A 27,234-nucleotide genomic window follows, 5' to 3' on the forward strand; every position below is an offset into this window, starting at 1 on the left:
CTGAAATAAGTCCGGCTATAGTTGCTACCAGTGCTACCAGACAGTCAAAGCAGGAATACTGTTAAGGCTGGTCCACACGCAACGATCTGTCTGCGCACATCACATGTGCGCAGACAGATCGTTGCGTGTGGACAGAAGATTTGCACCAATCTGAGGTGTGTGCAAACCTGGAAGTTGGAGTTGGAGGTTTGAGCGAAACCTCTCAAATCTGTGGGTTCAAACCACATCTGCGCAGACAAGTTGGAGCGTGTGGACAGGAGATCGCCGCAAATCTGGCGCGAAACAGCTGTTTGCTCAGTCTAGTGTTTATATTTGTGCGCACAGGGCATTAAAATGGCTGGTACTCGTCAGTGTTCTCGAGAGTTTGTAAGTGAATTCATTGAAATATATAGAAACCACCCATGTTTGTGGAAGATTAAAAGTAAAGAATATAGTGACCGAGACAAAAAGACAGCCGCATACAATGCTCTAATTGAAAAATTGCGGGCAGTTGACGTCTCGGCAAACAGAGAAACAGCAATAAAAAATAAAAAAAATCGTTGCGAACTGGCGAAATAAATTGCGGATGGATGTCGAAACTTATAATTATCTCTTAAAGCTTGTAACCCCTCATATTATGAGAAAAAATACTTGTATGAGAAGGGCAATTTCTCCTCATGAACGGCTGGCGGTAACATTAAGATTCCTAGCAACAGGAAGGAGCTACAAGGATTTGGAATTTTCATCTGTAATATCGAAACAAGCATTGAGTGAAATAGTACCCAACAGATGTGAAGCTATTTACGCTTTCCTGAAGGATGAGTTCATGAAGGCAAGTCAAGTAAATTAAGTCTGTCAGCGAATTGTTTACCGAAAAGAGTTATCCAAAGTTCAGAAATCTAGAAGATCTGGTGTAGGAGTAGATCAAGTATACCAGCCAGAGTTATGGTATTTTGATCTGCTTGTCTTTCTTAGTGATCAAGAAACGCCAAGACCAAGCAGGAGTACAATTGAAGATGAAATTGGAGTGCCAATGTGCGAGGAAATGGAACACGAGGTAATGTAAAACAAAACTGGTTCGCCCTGCAACTCTCGAAGTAAACTTACGTGAGGAAACTGCTGTCGCTTTAGCAGCCACTGTCTACACCATTTTGACCGCTTTCTCTGTTTCCTGCGGTTGGTCTGAATGTTTTTTGCAACACAAGTTGCGACCACAGACCACAACAGAACTTCCTCCATTTCTATATTTCAAAATAACTGAATTAAATTTTGACGTTTACGGGGAGCGTAGTCGCTTGCCACTGATATTTCATTTCTACACCGACAGATGGCGGGCGAGTAGTAGATTGGGGTTTGTGTCGTGTGAACACACCACATTTACAGCGATCTTTTGCATGTACAGACATCTGCGCCGATGTCTGCGCAGACAGATCGTTGCGTGTGGACCGGGCTTTAGTGTCAGATTCGAATAGTGATGGGCTAAACTGCGATTTTCCGATAGCAGTGATTTCTGTGAATGCTACTTTTCAGTATCTGCTATTCTTAACTGTGATTTGTTGCAGTTACGGAATCCAGATCTTGTATCCCTCCGCACTGTACCCTTGCTATTTCTGCAATTTCTGTGACTCCTGCGATTTCTGCGACTTATCACCGTTGGAAAAGTTACACTTGTTTACACAGAAAATTGCATCTCAACAAAACTGTCATTAGTAAGTATGTTTTACAATTGTTCTTCCGTTGGCTTTACTTTTGTATTAAAGAAACAATTGTGAAAATATTAATAATGTAATTAATATGTACCGTAATAGTTCGTGTTTAGAAAACGAATTCTAACGTTTTGTTATTATTATATTAATATAAGATCGCTGATAATGTTTTCAAAAATTTTATTTGGATCAGTGATGAATGGTTTTGGACTTCCAGCTCATACTGCAAATTCCCTGCTAATGAAGCTAACTTCACGTTGATTTGGTACTGACAGAGTTCATGAGTGTGACATTCACATCTGCAGTGACCTTTGCAGCTATTGTCCTCCTATGTTTCATTTAAATCCTCTTCAATGATCGTATCTCAAGATCACATGACACACACTTTCACCCACGTTGTAACTTAGTAAATGACGTTTTTTTATGTGGTATAAATCTTCTATATGGTTTCTATCCAAACACAAAATTCTTCAGCAATGTTGATTGTGGAAGCACCCACCATACGAGCACCAACAATGTGCCCAGATTCGAATTCACTTAGCTCTGACATAATCCATTCACAGCTGCACAGAGCACTGTTCTGACCATGACTGACACCTGCACATATGGAAGACATTGCACAAGTGCCATCCCTGATGAAATATAATATCGCAACCTGCAGGCTTGGGCAGCATCTGCATTTATGTTCAGACATGCATTTTTCTCGATGTTCCATATATTTTTCCAACCCCTGTATTTCCTCCCTCTCCTCAAACTGTACCCCACAAGGATATCATATCTGCTAGTTCTTCATCAACGGTGTATTAATAATTGTAAAAAAACAGCACAGCTTTAGCAGTATTAGAGATTTCTTCAGATTTGTGCAGTGTTTTGAGTCTGCGGCTGAGCAAATTTAGATACCTTTTCTTGCAACTGTCAAGATAAATTACAAACAAAAATTTTAACTGGAAGTGCCACTATATTTGCCGAAAGAGTAACTACTTTACATTGTTCTGCTTTGTCTGGAAACAGTTTTTCAGCTGTAATGAAAATTCACCTCTCTACCAAACTGTGCACCATGCATTTCTTCATTGTGATGATGAGTATTGTATTTCTTAAGAACAGCAATAACTTCCTTAATGATAAGACACATTTGCTTGATGTATTTATCTATAACAAAATATTACATGGCCCAAATTTTGTTGAAGATAAGACACTCACCATCCAGAATGAAACTTTCACTCTGCAGCTGAGTGTGCGCTGATATGAAACTTCCTGGCAGACTAAAACTATGTTCTGGACCAACATTCGAAATCGGGACCCTTGCCTTTTGTAGGCAAGTGCTCTACCATCTGAGCTGAGGCACGACTGATGACCTGTCATCACAGCTCTGTTTCCTACACCACCTCATCTCCTATCTTCTAAACTTCACAGAAGCCCTCCTCCAAACCTTGCAGAACTATCGCTCCTGGAAGAAAGGGTACTGTGGCGACATGGCTTAGCCACAGCCTGGATGATGTTTCCAGAATGAAATTTTCACTCTGCAGGGGAGTGTGCACTGATATGAATCTACTTCGCAGATTAAATCTGTGTACTGGACCAAGACTCGAACTTGGGACCTAAAATCAAAGGTCCTGTGTCTGAGTCTCAGTCCAGCACAAAGTTTTAATTTGGCAGGAAGTTTCACTCACTATCCACTTTTCTTTTTTTAGTCTGAACAGACACAATACACATGTACTGGAAATAAAGAAAGCTTAAGATGTTAAAAGAGTTAAACATATGGGAAGAATCGCACCCTATCTTTCAAAACTTACTCTCAAGAATAGGCCAGATTAAATTTCTTCACTGGCTGAATGCAGCTCGCTGGTTGTATTTTGGAGATCCCTGCCTTAAATAATTCACGAAGTCAGTTAAAAAACCTAAATATGGATAGACAGAGGAGGAATTTGGTTGCTGACCTTCTGAAAACGAGACAAGCATATTATTTTTATTATCTATTAACCTCTTCCCTGAGTAATTGTCCAATGATTTTTGTGGTTGAATACTACACTCGTTTATGAGTCACAAGGGTGAGTGATGGATAGTGTCATGTCCTCCAATGAAATGATTTCTATTCTTTTCCTCATATATGCTTCAAATGGGATAAACACAACAAATATAATCCCGAGAAAATAAGTCTATACAGTGATGACATAATGGGCACCTGCTTATTTAGGCTGTTAATTAGTGGAGGAATAGTTTAAAGTCCAAGTAGAACAAGGAAAATGTTTTAGAATACACGTTATGAAGAAAAAAATGCCTGACTTGGCGGTTACCATGTGATACCTCATCCCACTGCAATACAAATGTGTATCTAGCAGAAATCTAGTCCTACGTATAGGTTTAATAGAAATGAGATTTTAAAACGAGGCTCTGGCATTCCTACATGCGACATGCCCAAGGACAGGTAGCATGAACTCTGCACTGTGCTGGAGCTGTCCCATTAGCTCATAGAGACGATGGAATACCATGGGAACAACATGCAGACTTGCTGCTACTTCGAGCCGCGTTCGTGTCAACAAAAAATTTTGTTTCCAGTTTAAGCATCAAATTGAACCCAATTTACACCTCTGCTACTGTTACCTTTATTTGAACATTAAGACATGACACGAACATCTTACAGAAGTAAAGGACCACTTTTTTTCGTCCATAGAAAATAATAGCGGATACAGTAACATCATCTGTGGCCAATGAGGTACAAAAGCACAATAGAAAGGCGACGCTAGACTGCATGCTATGATACACACAATAATTCTGTTCTGTATATTTGATGTCCAGGCTTATCTTCATTCAGATATGAGTAACGTTCACTTCAGGGAAGATGTTCAAAGCGACCAACTTGAAATTGTAAGAACTTCGCCACTTGCTGGACATACATTGCTGGACCCTATGCAACACACCTGCATCCATCATTACTGACGCAACATGCACGTGAGCTATGAGGTCGTGTATGTCCATTGCTGGAGTACTATATACTTGTTCGTTTAAGTGAAGAACAAATAAAAATCTAGTGGGGTAAGGTCCAAGGAACGTGGAGACCAGAACATTGGACCTCCACAACCAGTCCATTTCCTTGGAGAGGCTTCAGTTAAATAGCTATGCACATTAATTCCAAAGTGTGGAGGTGGACCATTATGGTGAAACCATAGCCGTCACCAGATACCAAGTGGAACGTTTTCTAATGTTTCTGGCAAAGTATTGTAAGGAAAAGTCCGCCTGTCTGCCAATAGGTAAGAGATCACAAACACTCCTCCCAGGATTTCAGTGCACAGGTTGATGCCCAAGACTGCCTGAAAGCCACGTGCATGGGTGACATGACATGTGGCTTGTGTTCTGACCAATAATGGCTGTTGTGGAGGTTGAAAACATCTTTATGAATGAAGCTAGATTCATCAGTCCAGATCACATTATTTATAATATTTTTCATTATTTTGCAATTGGTGTAAAAATCAATCACAAAACTGTACTTGTCAAATGCAATCTTCTGGTCAGTGGTGTTGACTAAATGTGTAATGATATGGATGCAGTTCCTTTGCAGTGTCATGGGTACTTCGCCAAAGTGACTGGTGAACAGTTTGAAGAATCGCGTCCTCTGCTCATGGAGTACATCTAGTCCCTGCACAACCTCTGTCCATTATTTGTGAACAAATATTACCAGTTTCCTGAAGGCGTTGCTCCAGACAACGAAAAACATTCTTATCAGGATGGCACCTTTGATGGTATCACGTAACATATTCATGGAGAAGCAGCAGCACCTTGGTTGTTAGGTATACCCTGCACCAAAAGTGTACCAAAGTATTCATCGTTTGTGTACTCCATCAGGAAACAACCCTACATGACCTTTACAGGAACATTAATGGTTGTGCTCTGTGCAGTTAGTAGACACATGGATGCAGTTTAATGGATTCCACGGTCATGTGATAGAATGATGTCCTGCTTATAAACGATAACTAGGGGAGGGACGTCTAAAAAGTGAAAAGGATCCTAATGAGAAGTCGAACTATAGCTCCGTGGTGGATGTGGGTTTGATGTCGCAGCAATCTACTCAGTGACCTATAACAGCTTGTAGGGTAGTGCAGGGTGACCCACATTCCTCTGTACATCTGATGCGTCTGATCTGATTTTGCTAGATAAACTTTTATCTTGAATTTGGATGAGGAATCGCATGCTGACCTGCAAGTGAAGCATTGTTTCTTCACGCTGTATAAAAGCACACAATATATTTAAACTATAAAGAGCAAGCAATGCCAATATGTGTATATGCCTGCCCGGTTGGCCGTACAGTCTAACGCACGACTTTCCGGGCGGGAAGGAATGCCTGGTCCCTGCCACGAATCCGCCCGGCGGATATGTGGTGAGGTCCGGTGAACCGGACAGGCTGTGGATGGTTTTTAGGCGGTTTTCCTTCTGCCTCGGCGAATGCGGGCTGGTTCCCCTTATTCCGCCTCAGTTACACTATGTCAGCAGTTGCTGCGCAAACAAGTTCTCCACATACGCGTACCCCACCAATACTCTACCACGCAAACATAGGGGTTACACTCGCCTGGTGTGAGACATTCCATGGGGGTCAACCGGGGACCGAACCGCACAATAACCCTGGGTTCGGTGTGGGGTGGTGGAGGAGTGAAGTGGACTGTGGTAGTCGTCATGGGGTTGTGGACCACTGCGGCTGCAGTAGGGATGGAGCCTCTCCGTCGTTTCTAGGTCCCTGGTTAACATACAGTACATACATACAATATGTATATATGCAATAAAGGGCCGGAATCTGTCAGATTATGACTCTGGAAACTGTCACCTTATGTCTGCTGGAAGAGCATTTCCAATAGGCAACACTATCTGATACATATAGGTTCTCTGAGCATTTTACAAGAATGCACCAGTTTGTCTGCTGACAGTTTTGGTATATAGCCCTGTAATACTTAATTGTGTATGATTTATAGCAGTGAATATATTAATGTGAACTGTTAAAGACAAAAATTGTGACACAGCTGTGAATAAATATTAGTTCTATTTTAATTCTAAAGCATTTGTATAAATGGCTCTGAGCACTATAGGACTTAACATCTGCGGTTGTCGGTCCCCTATAACTTAGAACTACTTAAACCTAACTAACCTAAGGACATCACACACTTCCATGCCCGAGGCAGGATTCGAACCTGCGACCGTAGTGGTCGCGCGGTTTGAGACTGAAGCTCCTAGAACCGCTCGGCAACTCCGGCCAGCCCACGCAATTTCAGGATGTGTTTGTGATCAGCCCATAGCATCTTTCGGCAAGCAGTCGGCCATGGGCCAATGGAAAGCAATAGTGCAGCGTTGCCGAACTCTGTATTCGAGACTTTACCACCTCTAAAGAGGCCTGCTTGAAGGAAGCAGTGACTGTGAAAATGTTTATCATGGTATTATGTATGTGAAAGTTACTATTGCTTTTTAACTGTAATTGATGGTTAACAAGAAACATCATTAATGAGGTAAAGGGGTAGAACTGGCCGACAGCTGAAAGAGCAAGAGTTTCAAGACTATATACCATATATTATCCTTATTTCATATGTCTGCACAATGAAGACTTTCTTTCTTTCTCAATGAACATTTCCTCCAGAATTTGATGGAATAATACATTAGCAACTCAAGTTTTTGGTATTTTCATCTCCAAAGTCTGCTATTAAGCCTGGTCCACACGCAACGACCTGTCTGCGCAGACATCGACGCAGATGTCTGTACATGCAAAAGACCGCTGCAAATGTGGTGTGTTCACATGCCACAAACCCCAATCTAGTACTCGCCCGCCATCTGTCGGTGTAGAAAAGAAATCAGTGCCAAGTGACTACGCTCCCCGTAAACGTCAAAAATTTAATTCAGTTATTTTTAAATATAGAAATGGAGGAAGTTCTGTTGTGGTCTGCGTTCACAACTTGTGTTGCAAAAAACATTCAAACCAACCGCAGGAAACAGAGAAAGCGGTCAAAATGGTGTAGACAGTGGCTGCTAAAGCGAAAGCAGTTCTCTCACGTACATTTACTTCGAGAGTTGCAGGGCGAACCTGCTTTGTTTTACATTACCTCGTGTTCCATTTCCTGGCACATTGACACTCCAATTTCATCTTCAATTGTACTCCTGCTTGGCCTTGGCGTTTCTTGATCACTAAGGAAGCCAAGCAGATCAAAATACCACAACGTTGGCTGGTATACTTGATCTACTCTTACACCAGATCTTCTAGATTTCTGAACTTTGGATAACTCTTTTCGGTAAATAGTTCGCTGACAGACTTAATTTACTTGACTTGCCTTCATGAACTCATCCTTCAGGACAGCGTAAATAGTTTCACATGTGTTGGGTATTATTTTACTCAACGCTTGTTTCGATATTGCAGTTGAAAATTCCAAGTCCTTGTAGCTCCTTCCTGTTGCTAGGAATCTTAATGTTACCGCCAGCCGTTCATGAGGAGAAATTGGCCTTGTCATACAAGTTTTTTTTCTCATAATATGAGGGGTTACAAGCTTTAAGAGATAATTATAAGTTTCGACATCCATCCGCAAATAATTTCGCCAGTTCGCAACGAATTTTTTATTTTTTATTACCGTTTCTCTATTTGCCGAGGCGTCAACTGCCCGCAATTTTTCAATTAGAGCATTGTATGCTGCTGTACTTGTAGTACTGTGGTTGTGAATACTATAGTTAATCTCTAAGTCACTACTGTATGCTACTGTCTTTCTGTCTCTGTCACTATATTCTTTACTTTTTAATCTTCCACAAACATGGGTGGTTTCTATATATTTCAATGAATTCACTTACAGACTCTCGAGAACACTGACGAATATCAGCCATTTTAATGCCCTGTGCGCACAAATACAAACACTAGACTGAACAAACAGCTGTTTCGCGCCAGATTTGCGGCGATCTCCTGTCTACACGCTCCAACTTGTCTGCGCAGATGTGGTTTGAATCCACAGATTTGAGAGGTTTCGCTCAAACCTCCAACTCCAACTTCCAGGTTTGCACACACCTCAGATTGGTGCAAAGTTCTGTCCTCACGCAACGATCTGTCTGCGCAGATTTTATGTGCGCAGACATTTGCGCAGACAGATCTTTGCGTGTGGACGGGCCTTATCTTAACAATAGTTATAGATAGAACTCATGGACAATATTTTGGTACTGGGAAATGTATGAATGCATTTATGATAATGTTGGACATGTATCATTCTATATTTATATTCCACACCCTAGTTATTATTATGAAAAAGCTTGATTGCGGTTCCAGAGATATATGCACGCAGCCGGCAATAATTTGAATCTGTATGAAGCGTCCATACTAGATACTTCTTTGTTTCGCGGTGTGTTGTGAGAAGAGAAGTTGCAGAAATTGAAATTTACCGGAGCAAAATGCCACGCATTTACGTTCCATACAGTAAGATAATTGTTTGAATTTACATTTTTCGATCTTTTAAGTATGTGGTCGATTTTGTATATTATTCGTTTTTTGACATCTCAGTGAGCATGTCGTTGACACCAAGAACACTTTATTTGTTTTAGTTACTACAGCGTTATTCAGATAGTAGTATATATGTTTATTACGTAAGTTGCCTATAAAAATATGCATTGAGTACTTGTGGGGCTCAGATACATACGATCTTTTGAAGTATCATTGCCTGAACTATAATCTTAAGAATGGACGTAAAACTCCTTAGTTCGTGCCCTGAAGTATGCATTAGTGTTAGGAGAATCAGAATATGGATTTTATTCTGTACTGGATATTTTCGTGTACTTATATTGCATTTAATAAAATTTATTGTGCCTCGACTATATAGTCTGATTTTTCCGTTAGCGTCATTAAAATGTAGTTGGTGTGTGAGTTGTTTCATTACTGGCTTTCTGTTTTTGATTGGTATTTATGAATACGTATATCTGAAACCTTACACGACAATTTAAATCTTAGCGTAGTGTGATTGCATGAAGTAGTAAGGTATAAGAAAAACCTATAAAAGGTACATACACATAAATATGGTTTCCAAGTGCACCTCTGAATTGCTGGTATACGATTCTTTGTGTAAAATAACTTGCTTTGCTGCAACCATGTTGTACCTGCAGATGTTGACACTGAAACAACGCGTCTGGTGTATGGTTCAAGACATTGATGTATTTTTCAAAGTGGGACATGTTATATTGTTGGTTTACAACATGTCATTTAGTTATTGTGGGTAGCAGCTTTAGATTGTATTGTATACTGTATCTAGTGGAGTTGGCAATTTTACTAAAAGTTGTGCCATTCTGGTTTGCAGTTTCTTTTTTTTATGCTGGATGTGGTGATAGACTGATCTTAAGGGTTCCTTGACGTGTAGGTTCAGTTCAAGATGACATTTTGCTTGTAGATTCGTGAGCCAATGAATGTGTGATGACAATTTTTTTACCTACGTAATGCATATTCTATAGTTACCTTAAGCTCTTGGTGAAGACTTCTACTTTCCACTGTGGTCTTCTTTTTTCAAATGTTTGTGTTTCAAGGCATTAATAACAAGAACATCCTAATCCAAAACTCCTTAATCCTCTGTGGAGATCCTGTTAGCTGATTGTCTGTTCTGCTAACATTTTCATGTTGTTAGTGATGTCATCCTTTTTATTTGTTGATATTTATCTTCCCCGTGCTCATGATATCATTGGTCTGTTGGTGTGGTGAGATAAATGTAAGGTTTGAAGTAAGCTTCTTCATAACGCTAGAATAAGTATCACTTGCAAGATAGGTAACATTTACAAGCGTCTGATCCCACTCATGACTGTTGTGGTGTGTGACGTAACGATGGCGTGGAATTTAGTTTGTAAGAGTGTCGTGTTTGTAGGTGTCGTTTTGATGTGATCGGTGGTGCTCTCTGGTGGTGTGTTAGGTGATGTTTTTGGTTTAGTTTGCGAGTGTGGCGTCATGTGTGAATTTTGGTAAATTGCTTTTTTTATGTCTTTGGTAGGTATGGATATGACTGACAGGGTCAACAGTTTTCGGTTGTCGGCTATGATGAGGGACAGTGCGTTGTCTCTAATAAAACTTCTTCAACTATTCGGATTTTTGGATGAAGTCGTGAAGAAATGAGGTACTTAAAGTTCCGGCGTCTCGGGCCATGGACGGCTGTATGTGGAGATGTCGTAAGGATAACAGGTCAAAGGAAGTGTTCAATCCGAATGTGTGGCTGTGACTCTTGGTATTGGTATCAGGAGATGTTTTTGAGCTATATAGGTCAAGGGAAGTGTTAGGTCCTAATTTATGGGATTGGGAGCTGCTGTTGAGCTATATAGGTCAAAAGAAGTGACAGGGTCCAGATGATATTGTGTTTAGTGGCAAGGGCATACCCAGGATCTGAACTGGGGGGGAGGGGGGGGCAGGTCATACTAGTCTCAGGAAATAAGGAATCGAGACAACATACAGCACTTTGTATTAAATAAAGCAGTAAACCAGTGAAAAACTGCTTTTAATAAACATTTTAAATACAAGAATGCACTTGTACAATGTGAGAAAACATGCAGCATTTCTTATTAAATAAAACAGTAATCTAGTAAAAAACTACAAATATCTTCTGGTGAGGGGCTGTTGCCCCCCCACCCCGCACCCCTCGCTGGGTACGCCCGTGTTTAGTGGTATTTGGGGAGTTTTGTGATGTTGGTTTTTTTCGTCGCTTTGTATGTAGGTGGGTGTCTAAATTTGTTTATATTTAATTTGCCCCTGCCCAAAAACCTCCTATTTCCTGCGCTTGTCCCGTTAGTGTCATTAGGCTTTTTGTGAAACCTGAGTGCCGTCATGACGTCACACACGACAACACCCTTACGTCACGGGTCAAAGCAGACGCGTGGGATTTGACGCTTCTGTCGACCCTTTTTTTCTCCAAAAAATTCCTGCCCTGAGATACAGGCCTCCAAAGATAACACTGCGAACACCATTTTGAAGATGCGAATTTCGGAATTTTTTTTAAAATGCTGTGTCTATGTAACAGTTCTAGATATTTAGATATTTTCTAAGTTTTTTTTATTTGAGAGATAATTGCTTTATGACTACAATGGTATCCTCTGTTTGGACATATCTGTCGGAGTTCTTTTACTGTCGCCTTTCGGATTTCTTTTATAATTTACAGCAATCCCGAAAAGTTAGATATTTTTCTGTGGATTAGTACCATGTAGTACTATATTCTTTGTACAGGAGAGCTTCCACTTTCAAAGTTTCATAAAAAATAAATAACTTTCATGGGTAATGTGTCTTCACTGAAGTTGTTTCGTACTAATTTCTTTGTTACAATTTTAATTCTATTTTCCTTTTTGTAGTTATTTCTTATTACGTTCTTTGTTGCAGTTATTTCTTTCCACTTTCATTGTTGCAGTTATTTCTTACTTTGTTGTAGTTTCTTGTCAGTTTCTTTGTCATAGTTGTCCATTGCAGGTTTCTGTATTGTAGTTGTTCAGTGCTAATTTGTGTACTGAAGAGGCATTTAAGAAATCTGAGACCATCCAGTAAGTTCTGTGTTTTCGTGAGGAATTTGCCAATTGACACAGTTGCAGTGTATTTTGTGAAAAGGACTGTTTGAAATGCCTTCTGACTGGGGCCACAGGAGAGTGAAGTTTGCCAAGTATTTGCATATCCATAAAAGAGTGATTTAGAAGACAGACAAAAAAAAAAAAAAAAAAAAAAAAAAGACTTTGTTCAGTTTGAAGACCCTGTTTCAGAGTGAAGCCATTTCCAGTGACAGTTTTTTGTGTTCTAATTGTTTTGACAGAATAACAACAATGATAGTATCTGAACAATGTGAAGCCTCCCATGGTGCAGACAATGCAGATTTTGCATCAGTAGAGGAAGAATTAAATACCCTGAATCAGTCAGCTACAGAGCTAGGTGTTAGTCCTGTTAAGAAACCGTGGTCAGTGAAGTCGAGTCATAAGCTCTATGTATCAAAGTGCAGAGAAATTACTAAAGCTATGGCTGAATACACTACAGCAATCCTGACCACACTCTTCAAAGTAGTAATTCCATCTTCTCAAGAAAATGAACCAAAGCACTCTTGCCAGGAATTTTTCACAAATATCAATTCAGCTGTTGAATAGTCTGCATCCTACAGTGAAAAGGTGCAGGTTTTAACTGTTATTCTGGAGACATTATCGAAGAAAACAATTTTGAACCACATTCCATCAGCATCATAGTGCATGGTAGACAAATCAAGAAATGTGATGTCTGGAAAAGGAGTCTTTGGAAGACCAAATCCCTATTATGGTCATCCTGTAGCAGCAGCTCAAGTTCAAACAGTGCAGTCATTTTATCTGAAGATAAATGAGACTCTTCTCACCAGAGTGCCAACAAAAGACACTATAACTGTAACAGTTGAAGCTCAAAAAGTTGTGAAAGTGGAGAGGTACATGACTTGCAGTATTAAAGAAGCTAGTGCAATTTATGAAATAAACTATACAACTTCACATATTGAAAGATCAAAATTTTATGCACTATGACCTAAGTGGGTAGTTTCACACCCACTTAGAAATGTCTGTCTGTGTGTACTGTGCAAATTTTGGACTGTGTGTGGTAACTTTGAAGAACTTACTGGAGCACGTGACATGACTCTTGGTTGGGCATGTGAAGTCATTAGTAGTATGTGACGTAAAGTGAGAGACTTGTCTGTTTCAAGAATGTGGTGACTGCCCTGGAAAGGGAGGACTGTCTTTACAGACACTTGGCCTGGAAGACATAGCAGATAACTCTGCAGAAACTGCATATTTGACAGTTTCATTGATGAACGTAGCAAATGGTCAATGAAAGGAGTAACACACCAGCATCTGAAGAAATTGCAGAACAACCACGTTGAAGAACTATGTGTAGTACTTCTCTGTGATTTTCCTGAGAACTGGTCTGTAATTCTCCCTCAAGAAGTACAAAGGTATCATGGGAGTACTGACCACGTTTCAATTTTTACAGGAGTGACATATTTTCAAAAAAAGACCACAAGTGTTGCAGTTATAAGTGATGACACAGGACACGACTCAGCACATGCCTCAGCACATGCTTTGCTAGCAATGTGAAAAATTAAACTGCAAACTCGAGCAGAGAAGATCATCGCTATTTCTGATGGTGCTCCTAGTCATTTTAAACATTGTTACCAGCTGTTTGAATTGAGTAAGTCGGTTATGCCAACTGACTGGGTATACAGTGCAACTGGTCACGGGAAGGAGCTTTGTGATGGTGTAAGAGGCCTGCTGAAGCACCATGCTACAAAACATGATCTTTCCAGACCAAATACAGCTGTGATTCAGAATGCTGAGGATTTTACGAGAGTTGTGAAATCTTACATATACACAGCCCTCATTCTTTTGTCTAAAGAGGAAATCGAAGAATTTTGTGAGCAGAAAAAAGAATGGTCCAAACAAACTACTCCTGTGAAAGGAATTCGGAAGACATATTTTTGAACTCAAAGTATGGGCCAACTCACATTGCACGCACTTTAAAGAGCAAGAAAGAAGAAATTTCATTCGTTCAATCAGCGCCTCAGAAACAACAGGATAATACTCAGATGCACAACTTGAGAAGGTGTGTGTGTGTGTGTGTGTGTGTGTGTGTGTGTGTGTGTGTGTGTGTGTCTGGTGGATTGTAGATATTATAGACACCAGGTACGAGTTAAACAAAATTGTAGTGAACTTTGTGCTACCACATGGACCAGGTACAGGATATGGGTTTCCATCTGAAGGACAGCAACAACGCCATCAGTGCTTCCTTCCTGTTCACAGTGTTTTTGAAGATTGTAAGTGCTCCAGTCCCTATTGGTGCGACAGGTAGGCATCACGCTATATCAAAGGAAGATACTGAAGCAGTGGAGCACATTTTTAGTTGATTGACTGGCTAATTTCTGTACAAAACAGAGTGGACATAAGTTGTATAAATTGATACCTTTAAGTCTTTGTACCTTTTACATACATTTTGGAACTATTTAAAATGCTTGAAAAATGAGTTTCTCACTCATCTTTCAAAACTAAAATTATGTTAAATAAGGCTAGGGTTTGATTTTTATGAGCCTTTTATGTGATGATGTAATAAAACAGGTTTAATGTATAACAAAAATTTCAATTGTTTATATAACCTGTTCTTCCTTAAAGTGGAAGCTTTCCTTTTCAGGGAATGTAGAACTATATGGTACTAACCAACAGAAAAAAATCAATTTTACGGATTGGCATTTTTAAAGAAACTTTTTTCCATAAATTATAAAAGAGGTTCAGAATGCTATAGTAAAAGAACTTTGACAGATAAGTCCAAATGGAGGATTTCTTTGTAATCATAAAGCAATTATCTTTCAAATAAAAAAACAACAAAATATCTAGAACTGTTCCAGATACAGCATTTTAAAATTTTTTCCAAAATTCACATCTTCAAAATGGTATACACAATGTCATCTTTGGAGGGCTGTATCTCGGAGAAGAAATTTTTTGGAGAAAACAAAAACATAGTGTTCCTTACTTAGTCCTTCATTTTGTCATATGCTACATTTAATAACATTTGAGACCATGAAGATAAGGTTTCTTCCTAGCCTGCCTGTATTGATATGGACTATGCCAAAAAAGGCCCTATTCTAGAATGATGAACTTTTCTTCATATTGAACATGTTTTCAATTTGAACGGGTACATAGTAAAGGAACTTAAGGGGGGTAGGACGTGAAACTGGCCGACTTGGAGCAGGAGAGGCATCACTGAACATTTTAATTTCCAGTGTCTATACGTTTACAAATAAATTCATCAAACTTTGTCAGCATCACCAGGAAGGATTCAGGATTCACACCCATTGCAGTGGAAGTTCGAAAACATAACAAAATAAATTTTTTTACGTGCGAAATTTCATCATTTTTTCACTTACTAATGGCTGCATTTGTTGCTATAGGTACACTTTTCTTCATAAGTTAGAGAGATTCTTCGATGAATTTTGCACAGCATATATACCATACTCACAGGTGTATGAAACTCTAGAATTTATTTAATTTATGAAAAAACGAATGACTTGTTTTATTTTAAATTTCATGTTTAGAAAAAACACAAATTTTATACTTAATTACCTCAATTTTTACCACAGTTATTAGTAGGTTTGGAAAATTCTAGAGTTTCGTACACCTTTAAGTATGGTTTGTATGCTGTGCAAAATTCATCGGAGAATCTCTCGTACTTATGAAGAAAAGTGTACCTACAGCAACAAATGCTGCCATTAGTAAGTGGAAAAAATGAAGAAATTTCACTTGTTCAAAAAAAAAAAATCATGTTTTCAAACTTCCACTGCTAAGAGTGTGAATTCTGAATCCTTCCTGGTCATGCTGATAAAGTTTTGTGAATTTATTTGTGAAAGTACAGACAGTGGAAATTAAAATGTTCAGTGGTGCCTCTCCTGCTCCAAGTCGGCCCGTTTGACATCCTACCCCCGTTAAGTGGAGAGGGGGAAACTTACATGGGCTGTCTCTATAGCCAAATGAGAAATACCAAGTATTTCCTTTAGGTGGAAAAGTCCTAGATTTTAATGCAGTTTAGATTGTTTGCATTTCCTTCTTTACAGTGAGTGCTGTTCCTTTGCCTTGACAAAAAGATGGTTGGTATCATTTCTTGTGTATGCGCACTAGATGACATAAAATGTTTGTCAACTGTTATGATGTGCAGGTAATTACGTTGACTGTCAGGAAAAAAAGAAAAGACTGACAGCAACTAAAAAATTAGGTGGCAACAACTTGCGCCAGCTGCCCAGTAATGTAGTATTTCTCTGATGGCAGCCTGCTGCCTCCTGAACAGTAGAACAAGAATAACAGTTATCAGAATGAATTTTTAGTTTGCAGCGGAATCTGCAATGATTTGAAACTTTCTGGCAGATTAAAACTGTGTGCCAGACCATAACTTGAACGTAGGATCTTTGACTTTTGTGGGCTAGTGCTGTACCAACTAAGCTGTAAAAGTTGGACACCCCCCCCCCCCCCCTGCTGGTTCGGGGGTTAGAATAGGCCCGCGGTATTCCTGCATGTCGTAAGACGCAACTAAAAGGAGTCTCAAATGTTTCGGCCTTATGTGATGGTCCCCTCTCGGGTTTGACCTCCATCTTTCTAAATTATTCCGAAGAGCGAGCCAATTGGGGAAGGGCGCCTTACATGGTGCACTGTATCCGTCGTGTATTGAGACCTTTAGCCGGCTTTTTCGTCGTTGCAATGGTGTCCCGCTCGTTTTCCATCTCTTGGGCTAGGATAAGTCCCTGGGTGCGATTACCATCCTGCACTCTGCAGTGTTGCTTTTAACTGCGACGACGACCTTGGGCGTTTTTGCACCTAACATCCAGCACGGTAGCCAGTCCGTTGTGGTGGGGCCGCCATGTACTCTGTTGGTTGTAGCCCCCTGACAACACAGGGATCGCTCTACTGATGCCTGCGCCGTTAACTCCCCACGTATGCCAAGGAGTAGATGCCCATCTCCCTGGGGCATCAGGACTCCCGGCAATGGCCATCCTGCCAGGTGGCTATTGCTGCGGCTGGGTGGCGCCCGTGGGGAGGGCCCTTGGTCGGAGTAGGTGGCATCAGGGCGGATGACCCGCAATGAAGCGTGGTACATCATCTCTCGCTGGCGGCCAGCCACCAGCAGTCTCTAAGCGTTCGAGGGCTCATTTTAAAGCTAACGTTTATGACCCCAAATCGTTCCCATCCCTGGCCACTCCATGGGAGGAACGAAAGGCAATGAATGACAGTGACGTCTATTCGCCCAGGTATCTTGTCTGTACCAGAGCTGATGGTGACTCGTTTCTATCCGTGAAGCCTCAGTTCTTTGTAGAGCATTTAGAGGACAAGTTTGGGGAGGTGGAGGTCTTGTCCAAAATGCGCTCTGGGTCAGTTTTGATAAAAACGGCATCCTCTGCCCAGTCACGCAGGTTACTTGCTTGTGACAAGTTGGGGGATGTTCACGTTACCATCACCCCACATAAGAGTTTAAATATGGTCCAGGGTGTTATTTTCCATAGGGACCTCCTTTTGCAGTCTGATGACGAGCTGCGCGCCGATTTAGAGCGCCGAGGTGTACACTTCGTCCGGCGTGTTCATCGGGGTCCGAGGGACAATCAGGTAGCTACCGGTGCCTTCATCTTGGCCTTCGAAGGTGATACCTTACCAGAGAAGGTCAAGGTGATGGTCTACCGGTGTGACGTCAAACCCTATATCCCTCCCCCGATGCGGTGCTTTAAGTGCTGGAAGTTCGGTCACATGTCCTCTCTCTGTACTTATAGCCTCACATGTCGAGATTGTGGACGCCCATCTCATCCCGATACTCCATGTGCTCCGCCTCCCATCTGTGTCAACTGTGGAGAGCCTCATTCCCCTTGCTCGCCGGTCTGCAGTTTCTTACAGAAAGAACGCAAAATCATGGAATATAAGACCCTGGACTGACTGACTTACCCTGAGGCTAAGCGGAAATTTGAACGGCTACATCCCGTGCGCATGATGTCATCTTATGCCTCCACTGTCACTCCTGCTCCAGCTCCTTCAGCTGTAAGATACACAGTCAGCTCTCAGAGTCAGAGGACCTCACCTGCCCCCTTGACGATGGGGGGCCCCTTCTCTCGCTGTTGCTCCCACACCATCTACCTCGGGAGCAGCACCCACTAAACCACCGGGGACACCAGTCCCCACTTCTAAGCCGGAGAAGCGTAAGTCTTCTTCGGCTTCTCTCGCTCGGAAGGGATCCCTTGGGTCACTCCCTTCCCATGTTCCTACCAGCGGCACAGCAGACACCAACCAGTGGCTGAAGAAGCCACAGGTTGCTGGTCGACGGGCTTCGCGATCCTCTTCGGTCCCAGAGACTGACTCCGATAAGCCCTCTCAACAACGGCAACCAAAGGAACAGTGAGAGAAAATGACTCTGAAGACCCGTAAGTCCAAGACACCTGCGGTGGCACCTACTCCACCGCTACCTAAAAGCTCTGCGTCTGAGGATGAGGTGGAGATCCTTGCGTCCGCTGAGGACCTCGATCTCACCGATCCCTCAGACGCAATGGATAGCACTTGCACGGGTGCTCCATCGGAGGCAGCAGGTGACCCAGCAGCGTAATCTGCCTTCCCAGTCCCGTCACGCCTTTCCCAGCCATGGACAACACCATCCTCCAGTGGAACTGCAGCGGTTTCTTCCACCATCTAGCTGAGCTCTGCCAACTTATCAACCTTCACCCTTTCTTCTGCATTGCTCTTCAGGAAACTTGGTTTCCAGCAATGCGAACCCCGCCCTCCGTGGCTATCGGGGTTGTTATAAGAACCGGGCAGCATATGAAAGGGTGTCTGGTGGCGTCTGCCTCTATGTCCTTCACACTCTGCACAGCGAGTCTGTCCCTCTCCAAACACCTTTAGAGGCTGTCGCTGTTCGGGTGTGGACGCCACAGGCTGTTACTGTCTGCAGTCTTTACCTTCCACCGGATGGTGATGTCTCGCAGCATGTCCTGGCTGCGCTGATAGCCCAATTGCCGCCACCTTTCTTGCTATTGGGCGACTTCAATGCCCATAACCCTCTGTGGGGTGGGTCAGTGGCAACAGGTCGAGGCGCCACCGTTGAGCATTTATTGTCGCAGCTCGATCTCTCGATTTTAAATGATGGTGCCTTCACACACTTCAGTGTGGCGCATGGCACATACTCCGCCATTGACCTTTCAATCTGTAGCCCTAGCCTCTTACCGTCTGTCCAATGGAGTGTGCATGACAACCTGTGTGGTAGTGACCACTTTCCGATCTTTCTGTCACTACCACAGCGTCACTCTTCTGGGCGCCCTAGCAGATGGGCTATGAATAAGGCTGACTGGGACTTGTTCTCCTCCACTGCCGCTCTTGAGCCTCTCTCTAATGATGACATTGATGCGGTGGTTCAATCGGTCACCACCGGCATCGTTACTGCCGCCGAATCAGCCATTCCCCGTTCCTGTGGGTCCCCTCGGCGGCGGACTGTGCCTTGGTGGTCGCCTGAGATCGCTGCAGCGATTAAAGATCGCCGGCGGGCACTACAGCGTCACAAGCGACATCCCTGCATTGAACTCCTCATCACCTTCAAACGGCTGCGTGCGCGGGCCCGCCGCCTTATCCGCCAAAGCAAGCAGGAGTGCTGGGAGCGGTATGTGTCCACCATTGGCCTCCATGTCTCTCCATCGCAGGTCTGGGCCAAGATCCGACACCTCTATGGCTATCGGACCCCTGTCAGCGTCCCTGCGCTCTCACTGAATGGAGCAGTTTGTACAGACTCTGGCGAAATTGCCAACAGCTTGGCAGAGCATTTTACTCTTAGTTCCGCTTCTTCCAATTACCCGCTGGCCTTCCGCTCCATTAAAGAGCGGATGGAATGTCGGAGCCTTTCGATTTGCACTCACCACCCAGAATCGTACAATGCTCCATTCAGTGAGTGGGAATTTCACAGTGCCCTAGCCGCTTGCCCTGATACCACTCCTGCGCTAGATGGCATCCACTGTCAGCTGCTGAAACACCTTTCAGTGGACTGCCAGCGGCGCCTCCTCGATCTTTACAACCGTCCTTGGTTCAAGGGGGAGTTTCCGTCGCAGTGGCGGGAAAGCATTGTCATCCCCGTTTTGAAACCTGGAAAGAACCCTCTGGAGGTGGACAGCTACCGTCCCATTAGCCTCACCAACGTTCTTTGCAAGTTGCTTGAACGGATGGTGAGCCGGCGCTTGAAATGGGTACTGGAGTCTCGGGGCCTTCTGGCTCCGTCTCAGGGTGGGTTCCGTAAAGGCCGCTCCGCCACCGATTATCTGGTGAGCCTGGAGTCAGCCATCTGTACTGCCTTTGCCCGCCGTCATCATCTGGTCGCTGTCTTTTTCGACATGCGGAAGGCGTACGATACGACATGGCGTCATTACATCCTTTCTACGCTTCATGGATGGGGTCTTCGGAGTCCTCTGCCGATTTTTATCCGCAATTTTCTGTCGTATCGTACCTTCCGCGTGCAAGTCACGGCCTCGTATAGTTCCTCCCATGTCCAGGAGAACGGTGTGCCACAGGGTTCTGTTTTAAGTGTCTGCCTGATTTTAATAGCCATTAACGGGCTCGCTGCGGCCGTGGTAAATTCTGTCTCCGCTTCCCTGTATGCTGACGACTTCTGCCTTTACTACAGCTCTACTGGCATTGCAGCTGTTGAACGTCAGCTACAGGGCGCTATCCGCAAGGCGCAGTCTTGGGCTGTAGCTCATGGGTTCCAGTTTCCGGCAGCCAAGACCTGCGTTATGCATTTCTGCCGGCGACGTACTGTCCACCCGGAGCCCCAGCTTTCTCTTAACGGCGAACTCCTTGCCGTGGTGGAATCACACAGGTTTTTGGGGGTGGTTTTCGATGCCCGGTTGACTTGGCTGCCTCATATCCGGCAGCTCAAACAGGCGTGTTGGCGGCATCTCTATGCTCTGCGATGTTTGAGCCACACCCGCTGGGGCGCCAACTGATCTACCCTGTTCCGGCTCTACAAGGCGTTAATCCAGTCTCGTCTGGATTATGGGAGCCTGGCTTATGGCTCAGCTTCCCCATCTGCGTTGCGGGTGCTGGACCCAATCCTCCATAGCGGGATACGCCTTGCCACTGGTGCTTTCCGCACCAGCCCTGTGGACAGCATACTAGTGGAGGCAGGTGTCCCTTCACTGCGGTTACGACGCCAACAATTACTGGCTGCTTATGCTGCCCATGTTTTTAGCTTGCCCGGGCATCCAAATTACCGTGTCCTGTTCCCGCAGTCAGTCGTCCATCTGCCAGACCGTCGGCCCCGGTCGGGTTGTCCGATCGCTGTACGCGTCAAGGAGCTTCTCTCCAGGCTTGGGTTTTTCCCTGTTCCACCTCCTTTCCGGGCACCTCTGCGTACACCCCCGTGGTGTGTTCCTCGCCCTTGCCTTCGGTTCGACTTGGCACAGGGCTCGAAGGACTCAGTCCCTACAGAGGCCTTCTGCCGCCGCTTTTATTCCATCCTGGCCACGTATCAGGGCTCTGGAATTGTTTACACTGATGGTTCAATGGTTGCTGGTCGTGTCGGGTATGCGCTAACTCTAGGGGCCATTCCGAACAACATTCCTTGCCGGATGGCTGCAGCGTTTACACTGCTGAGCTGGTCGCCATCTTTCGTGCCCTAGAGTATATCCGCTCCTGCTCAGGTGAGTCCTTCGTTATCTGTAGTGATTCCCTGAGCGGTTTACGAGCTCTCGACCAGTGTTTTCCTCGTTCTCGTCTGGTGATGGCTATCCATGAGTCCCTGCATACTCTTGTGCGTTGCGGCCGCTCTGTGGTCTTTGTGTGGACCCCCGGTCACGTCGGTATCCCGGGCAATGAACGTGTTGACCGCCTGGCCAAACTGGCCACCAGTGAACCAATCCTGGACATTGGTCTCCCGGAGACTGATTTGCGGGCAGTCTTCCGCCGCGAAGTTCTCTCGCTTTGGGACACTGAATGGCGCAATCTGCCCACGCCAAACAAACTCCGTTCTCTCAAGGCGACGACACGTGTGTGGCAGTCATCCATGTGAGCCACTCGCAGAGATTCAGTTGTTCTTTGTCGGCTCCGCATTGGCCACACCCGACTGTCTCACAGTTATTTATTGCGTCGTGAGGACCCGCCTCTCTGTCGCTGTGGGGCGGTTTTGACGGTGGTGCACATTTTATTAACTTGTCCGCTTTTAACTGTGCTCAGGCAGACATTTGCGCTGCCTGATACGCTCCCTGCCCTTTTACTAGATGACTCTGCCATGGTGGACTTAGCTTTGCGTTTTATTCGGGCAGGGGGTTTTTATAGAGTAATCTGAGTGTTTATGTTTTTTAGTGTTGATTCTGGCTTTTAGCTTCTGATTTTAAACTGGGTTTTTAATGTGTTCTTGGTGGTTGGCTTTTCCTCTTTTTTTCTCTCTGGTCGGCCAACCACCGTCACACTCTGTGTGTTTTAATTTGCTTTGTCTGATCTCTGTTGCAGTCTTTCTCGTCCTGTCTCGTCTGACGTCTTTCCTGTTATTCGTTTTTTATTCTCTTTGGGCAGTTTTAATTTTTTGGAAAAAGGGAACGATGACCATCGCAGTCTGGTCCCTTTAATCCCACAAACCAACCAACCAACCAGTTGGACACACAAATTGCCCCTACAGCTTTACTTCTGTCAGTACCGTTGTCCTACTTTCCAAACTTCATGGAAGTTCTCCTGCATACCTTATGGGACTAGCAGTCCTGGAAAGGAGGATTTTGCTGAGTAAGCTGTGATGGCAGGTCACGAGTCGTACTTGGATAGCTCAGTTAGTAGAACAGTTACCCATGAGAAACAAGATACGTAAGTTTGAGCCCTGGTCTGGCACAGTTTTTATCAGCCAGGAAGTTTCTGATCAGTACACACACTGCCGCGGAGTAAAAATTTGTTTTCAAAACAATCTCATAGACTGTAGCTAAGCCATTCCTCTGCAATATTGTTCCTTCTATGAGTGATAGCCCCGCTAAGTAAGCAGGAGCACTTGTGTGAAGATCGGAAGGTAGGAGAGAGGTACTGGCAGAAGTGAATCTGCGAAGACAGATCATGAGTGCTGTTTAAAGAGCTCAGTTGCTAGAGCACTTGCCCACAAAAAGGCAAAGGTCCTTTGTTCAAGCCCTACATCCTTGAAAATCCAATACGTGTAAAATATTTGCCATAATAAGATTTATAGTTTTTTCTCATAGCAGCACATTTATTGGCATCACTAGCTCACTACCAAACTGTCAACTTTCAACTTTCAGCCCAATCTAGACCTTGGTCTAAACAAAACATCAGTTTGACACCATTGCTTGCTAAATCTCAACCAGACATGTCACCGCCCAACCTAACCTTAACCTCAGGGCATGCTACATATCAGTGTAACATTACAACTTACATTCCGTATATATTATTAGTTTTCTAAAAGGGCCTGGACTGAGACTGTGACAGTTGCAGGAAAGCGAAGCATGGAGTGTGTGTTGAAGGCTAGTTGACACACTGTGTGCTAATGACTTAACATTAGCAAGAAATATATTTATTAGAGTTCATTGTTACAATTGAATCATCTTCTCCACGACAGCAATATGGGAGGCTGTGAACACAGCATCCAGAGTAGAACGCACTGACTTGTGCACTTCAGCAGATTCTTGAGGCCGTTATCTTAATAGCGGCACCTCGTATAATAATACTATGTCATGTAGGATAGTAAGTGGCAAGTGCAGTTTTTACAGTGGTGTCAACCACAAATTATAGTCTGCTTTTTACTAGGGCAATCTTGTGGACATTGAAGGGGTGTGCCCGAGTAAACTCTAGCAGCTCTGCATTTGATGCAGATGGTAGTGCAGATGCAAGTCAGGGGCAGCAGTCTTTAGTGTGCCTGCCCGATACAGTGACAGGTTGACAGTGCGCAAAAATAATCAGTTCAGCTCTGAGCAAGCTGGAAGAAATACCGAAGGCATCGCATCAGTTGATGAGATGTTGCCAGCTCACAGCAACCAAGTTTGGTAGACCAGGCAGCGTGTCACAGGGTCAGCCTCAAGTTGGCATTGTCTGAACAGTGGCAATTAGGGCTTCAGCTTGGTGCTTCTGTGCCATGTCAGTGGCCTGATTGGTGTTCTTATGGAAACTTTACTTGTTCTTGCAACATTGTTCTGTACTGTCACAGTGACTTTATGGTTCTTCCTCTGTGATGTCATGTTGCTGAAATAACAATTGAGACTTATTGCTTGAACAAGATAAAGCAACCGTTTCCAGGATGTGCCATATTATTTGCAGTATTGACTTTCTGCCTTTTTTGTCATTCTGATTGCTACACAGCATTCTGGCCTGGTTTAACTTTGCTTAGCACTGGCTGGAGAAAATTTTAAGAAAATTTTGGCATTTGCCAGTGATATCTTGCTGTGGCCCAAAATCCCAAATAGTTCCTTAGTTTGGCTGTGGAACAGTTTCATGACATTTACCCTGATGGGGGGAAAAAATCTCAACATACAGAAATAATTGATATTGAGTAATGAAATTTCAGGAATTCATTATTCTAAGTTGCAAGTTAACAGGTTAATATCAGTGGGAGAAAAGCCATTGCAGTTGTGAAGTGCTTGTACATAAATAACCAGAGTAACCGCCAGAATGTTGAATGCAGGCATGCAAATGTGCATGCATTGTGTCATACAGGTGCTGGATGTCAGTGTGTGGGTGGAGTTCCATGTTTGTTGCACTTGGTCGGTCAATATAGGAATGGTTAATGCTGGTTGTGGATGATGCTGGAGTTGTCTGATCATGATCCATATGTGCTCAACTGGAGACAGATCTGGTGCTGAGCAGGCCAAGTCAACATCTTGATACCCTGTAGAGTGTGTTGGATTACAACAGCTGTATGTGGGTGAACATTATCTTGTTGAAAAACATCCCCTGAAATGCTGTTCATGAATGGTAGCACAGCAGATCGAATCACCAGACTGACATACATATTTGCAGTCAGGGTGCATGGGATTACTGAGAAGGTGTTCCACTGTCATAAGATATTGCATCACAGATCATAACTCCAGGTGTAGGTCCAGTGTTCTAGTCTGCATACAGCTTGGTTGCTGACACTCATCTGGCTGCCTCTTAACCATCACACGGCCATCATTGGCACTGAGGCAGTCTTCCCTTTTGGTAGTGTCACATGGCCATCTGGAGCTGTCTCCTTGCAACCAAACCTTCCCGTGACCACTCCTACCAGCAATTGTGTACAGTGGTAACATTCCTCACAAGTCTTTCTACAGTATCACAGGAGGAACATCCAGCTTCTTGTAGCCCTATTACACAGCCTAGTTCAAAACTTTGTGAGCTGTTGGTAATGGCATTTTTGTCATCTTAAAGGCAGTCTTGTCTAACAACTAGCTATGTCCGATCTCAAAAGTGACTAATGCTGATGCATATTTAAAGCAAACCTGATTTGCATCCTCATAGTGGTGCTGCTAGCCCACTCATATGTGACTGGCGATCTGTCGGTGGCTGTTACAGGGATAATAATGCTGGACAATTTGTTGTTATCAAATGTTTGCAAAATTTTATTCACAAAGTCTTTGCTTTGTTTCTTAATCCTATATTGTCTTTGTTGAATCCTTATATACTAACAAAAGTTCACAACTTAATTTTATGTTACACATTTTTGTTCTTTTAATGCTGTTTACTTCTCATGTTTCACAAAGATGATAATCAGGTGCTTTTTTAACACACATTTTTGGTACTTCAGCTGGAACTTTGGCTTTAAAACAAAAGTTTCTCTTATATTTTCTCAAAACACGCATCCTTAAATCTATGCTTACACAACTACTACTCACATCACCACCACTTACAACATAATGGTTAGTAGCTCTGGTTACACCTGTTACTCTACAGTTGCTTACAGATTGATTATGCTTTGCAATGTCACGTTTTCTTGTACCTTTTCATTTTACAGCCAACATCCTTGTGCTCTTCAGCACTTTGTGTGCATTGACTCTCAGTGGCGCAGTACGCAGTTTAGGCGGTTCTGCTTCCATGATAGAAGACCCTTGCAACGATGTATACATACAATTGTCTTCTTTGGCTGAAATAGTGTCTCTTTGAGTTTGACTGTGTTTCTGTGAACAATTACACAATCTTTTTGTATCCTCATTATCCATAACATTGTAATTATTGTAAAATTTACCTTTATCCTCAGGCACACATTCCTGAAAGGATTCATTCTGGTTGATTTGGTCATTATTCTTACAAGCATTTTCCTTCTCCTCCTCCTCTTGCTCCCTCTGTTCTTTGGAGAAGGTTGTGTAATGCCGAAGTGGTGACGAATCTGCATCCTTCAGAGATAGATACGTCTGTACAACTTCATTATCCGCAACAGTTGCAACACAGCTAATAGTGTCTTGTGCATTCCCCATAGTATCGACATTGAAATCACCATCTGCAGTCTACTTTGCATGATGCAAAAAAACAGTGTCACATATACTTCGTTGTACATCTGCTCAGGTTTCATGGCCTCAAAAACACCACCATCACCACCCAGTGGCATCCATTTTCTTCCGTACAGCACACGCATGTGTTGTTAACCCACCTTCGTGGCTGAGGTTGTTAACACACGCTTGTGCAGTCGTGGTCGACCTGCGGGTAAGCCAGTTCAAATCCTGGTGGTGGGAAATATTGTCACTGCCAGTTTTTGCCCGGCAGGGGGAGGAGAGGTGGTGATGTAAAGTTCCTGATGGCCAGACTTTGCACCAATGTCCTGGTTTAAATACGAAATCTCTCTGCAATGTCTCATGAATTGAGGGCACGTGACGTTTATGGTGATTGATATGTTGGATGGGGATGTTAAGCTTAGTGGCCCCCTTGGTGCTATTTGTGATGGGCAGGCTATGTACTGGCACTGGATTCCACCCACTCCCTTCTCTCACCATCATTGTCGAGTGCGAGTAATAGTGTTCCATAGATTTCGTGTTTGTTTTGAATACAGTCAGAGAGTCTCTTTAGTCAGCTGTAGTGCCAGTAGTGCTAGTGTTTGTTTTCAATACAGTCCAGAGACAGGTAGTGCTATTTTCATTGTTTTCTACAAGAA

At 43.3% G+C, this 27,234-nt stretch overlaps 1 protein-coding gene across 1 annotated transcript in view; it reads left to right on the top strand.

Moving 5' to 3' along the window:
* Positions 1–8,983: 8,983 nt before the first annotated feature.
* Positions 8,984–27,234, top strand: part of LOC126248420 (kelch-like protein 5) — a 321,665-nt gene continuing 303,414 nt past the window's right edge. The window contains exon 1 of the mRNA XM_049949385.1: positions 8,984–9,105. Within this exon, the coding sequence (XP_049805342.1) occupies positions 9,081–9,105 (25 nt within the window). The 5' untranslated portion in view covers positions 8,984–9,080. The remainder of the gene's footprint in view (positions 9,106–27,234) is intronic.

This window comes from Schistocerca nitens, chromosome 3 (assembly GCF_023898315.1).
Source record: "Schistocerca nitens isolate TAMUIC-IGC-003100 chromosome 3, iqSchNite1.1, whole genome shotgun sequence".
Classification (NCBI taxonomy): domain Eukaryota; kingdom Metazoa; phylum Arthropoda; class Insecta; order Orthoptera; family Acrididae; genus Schistocerca; species Schistocerca nitens.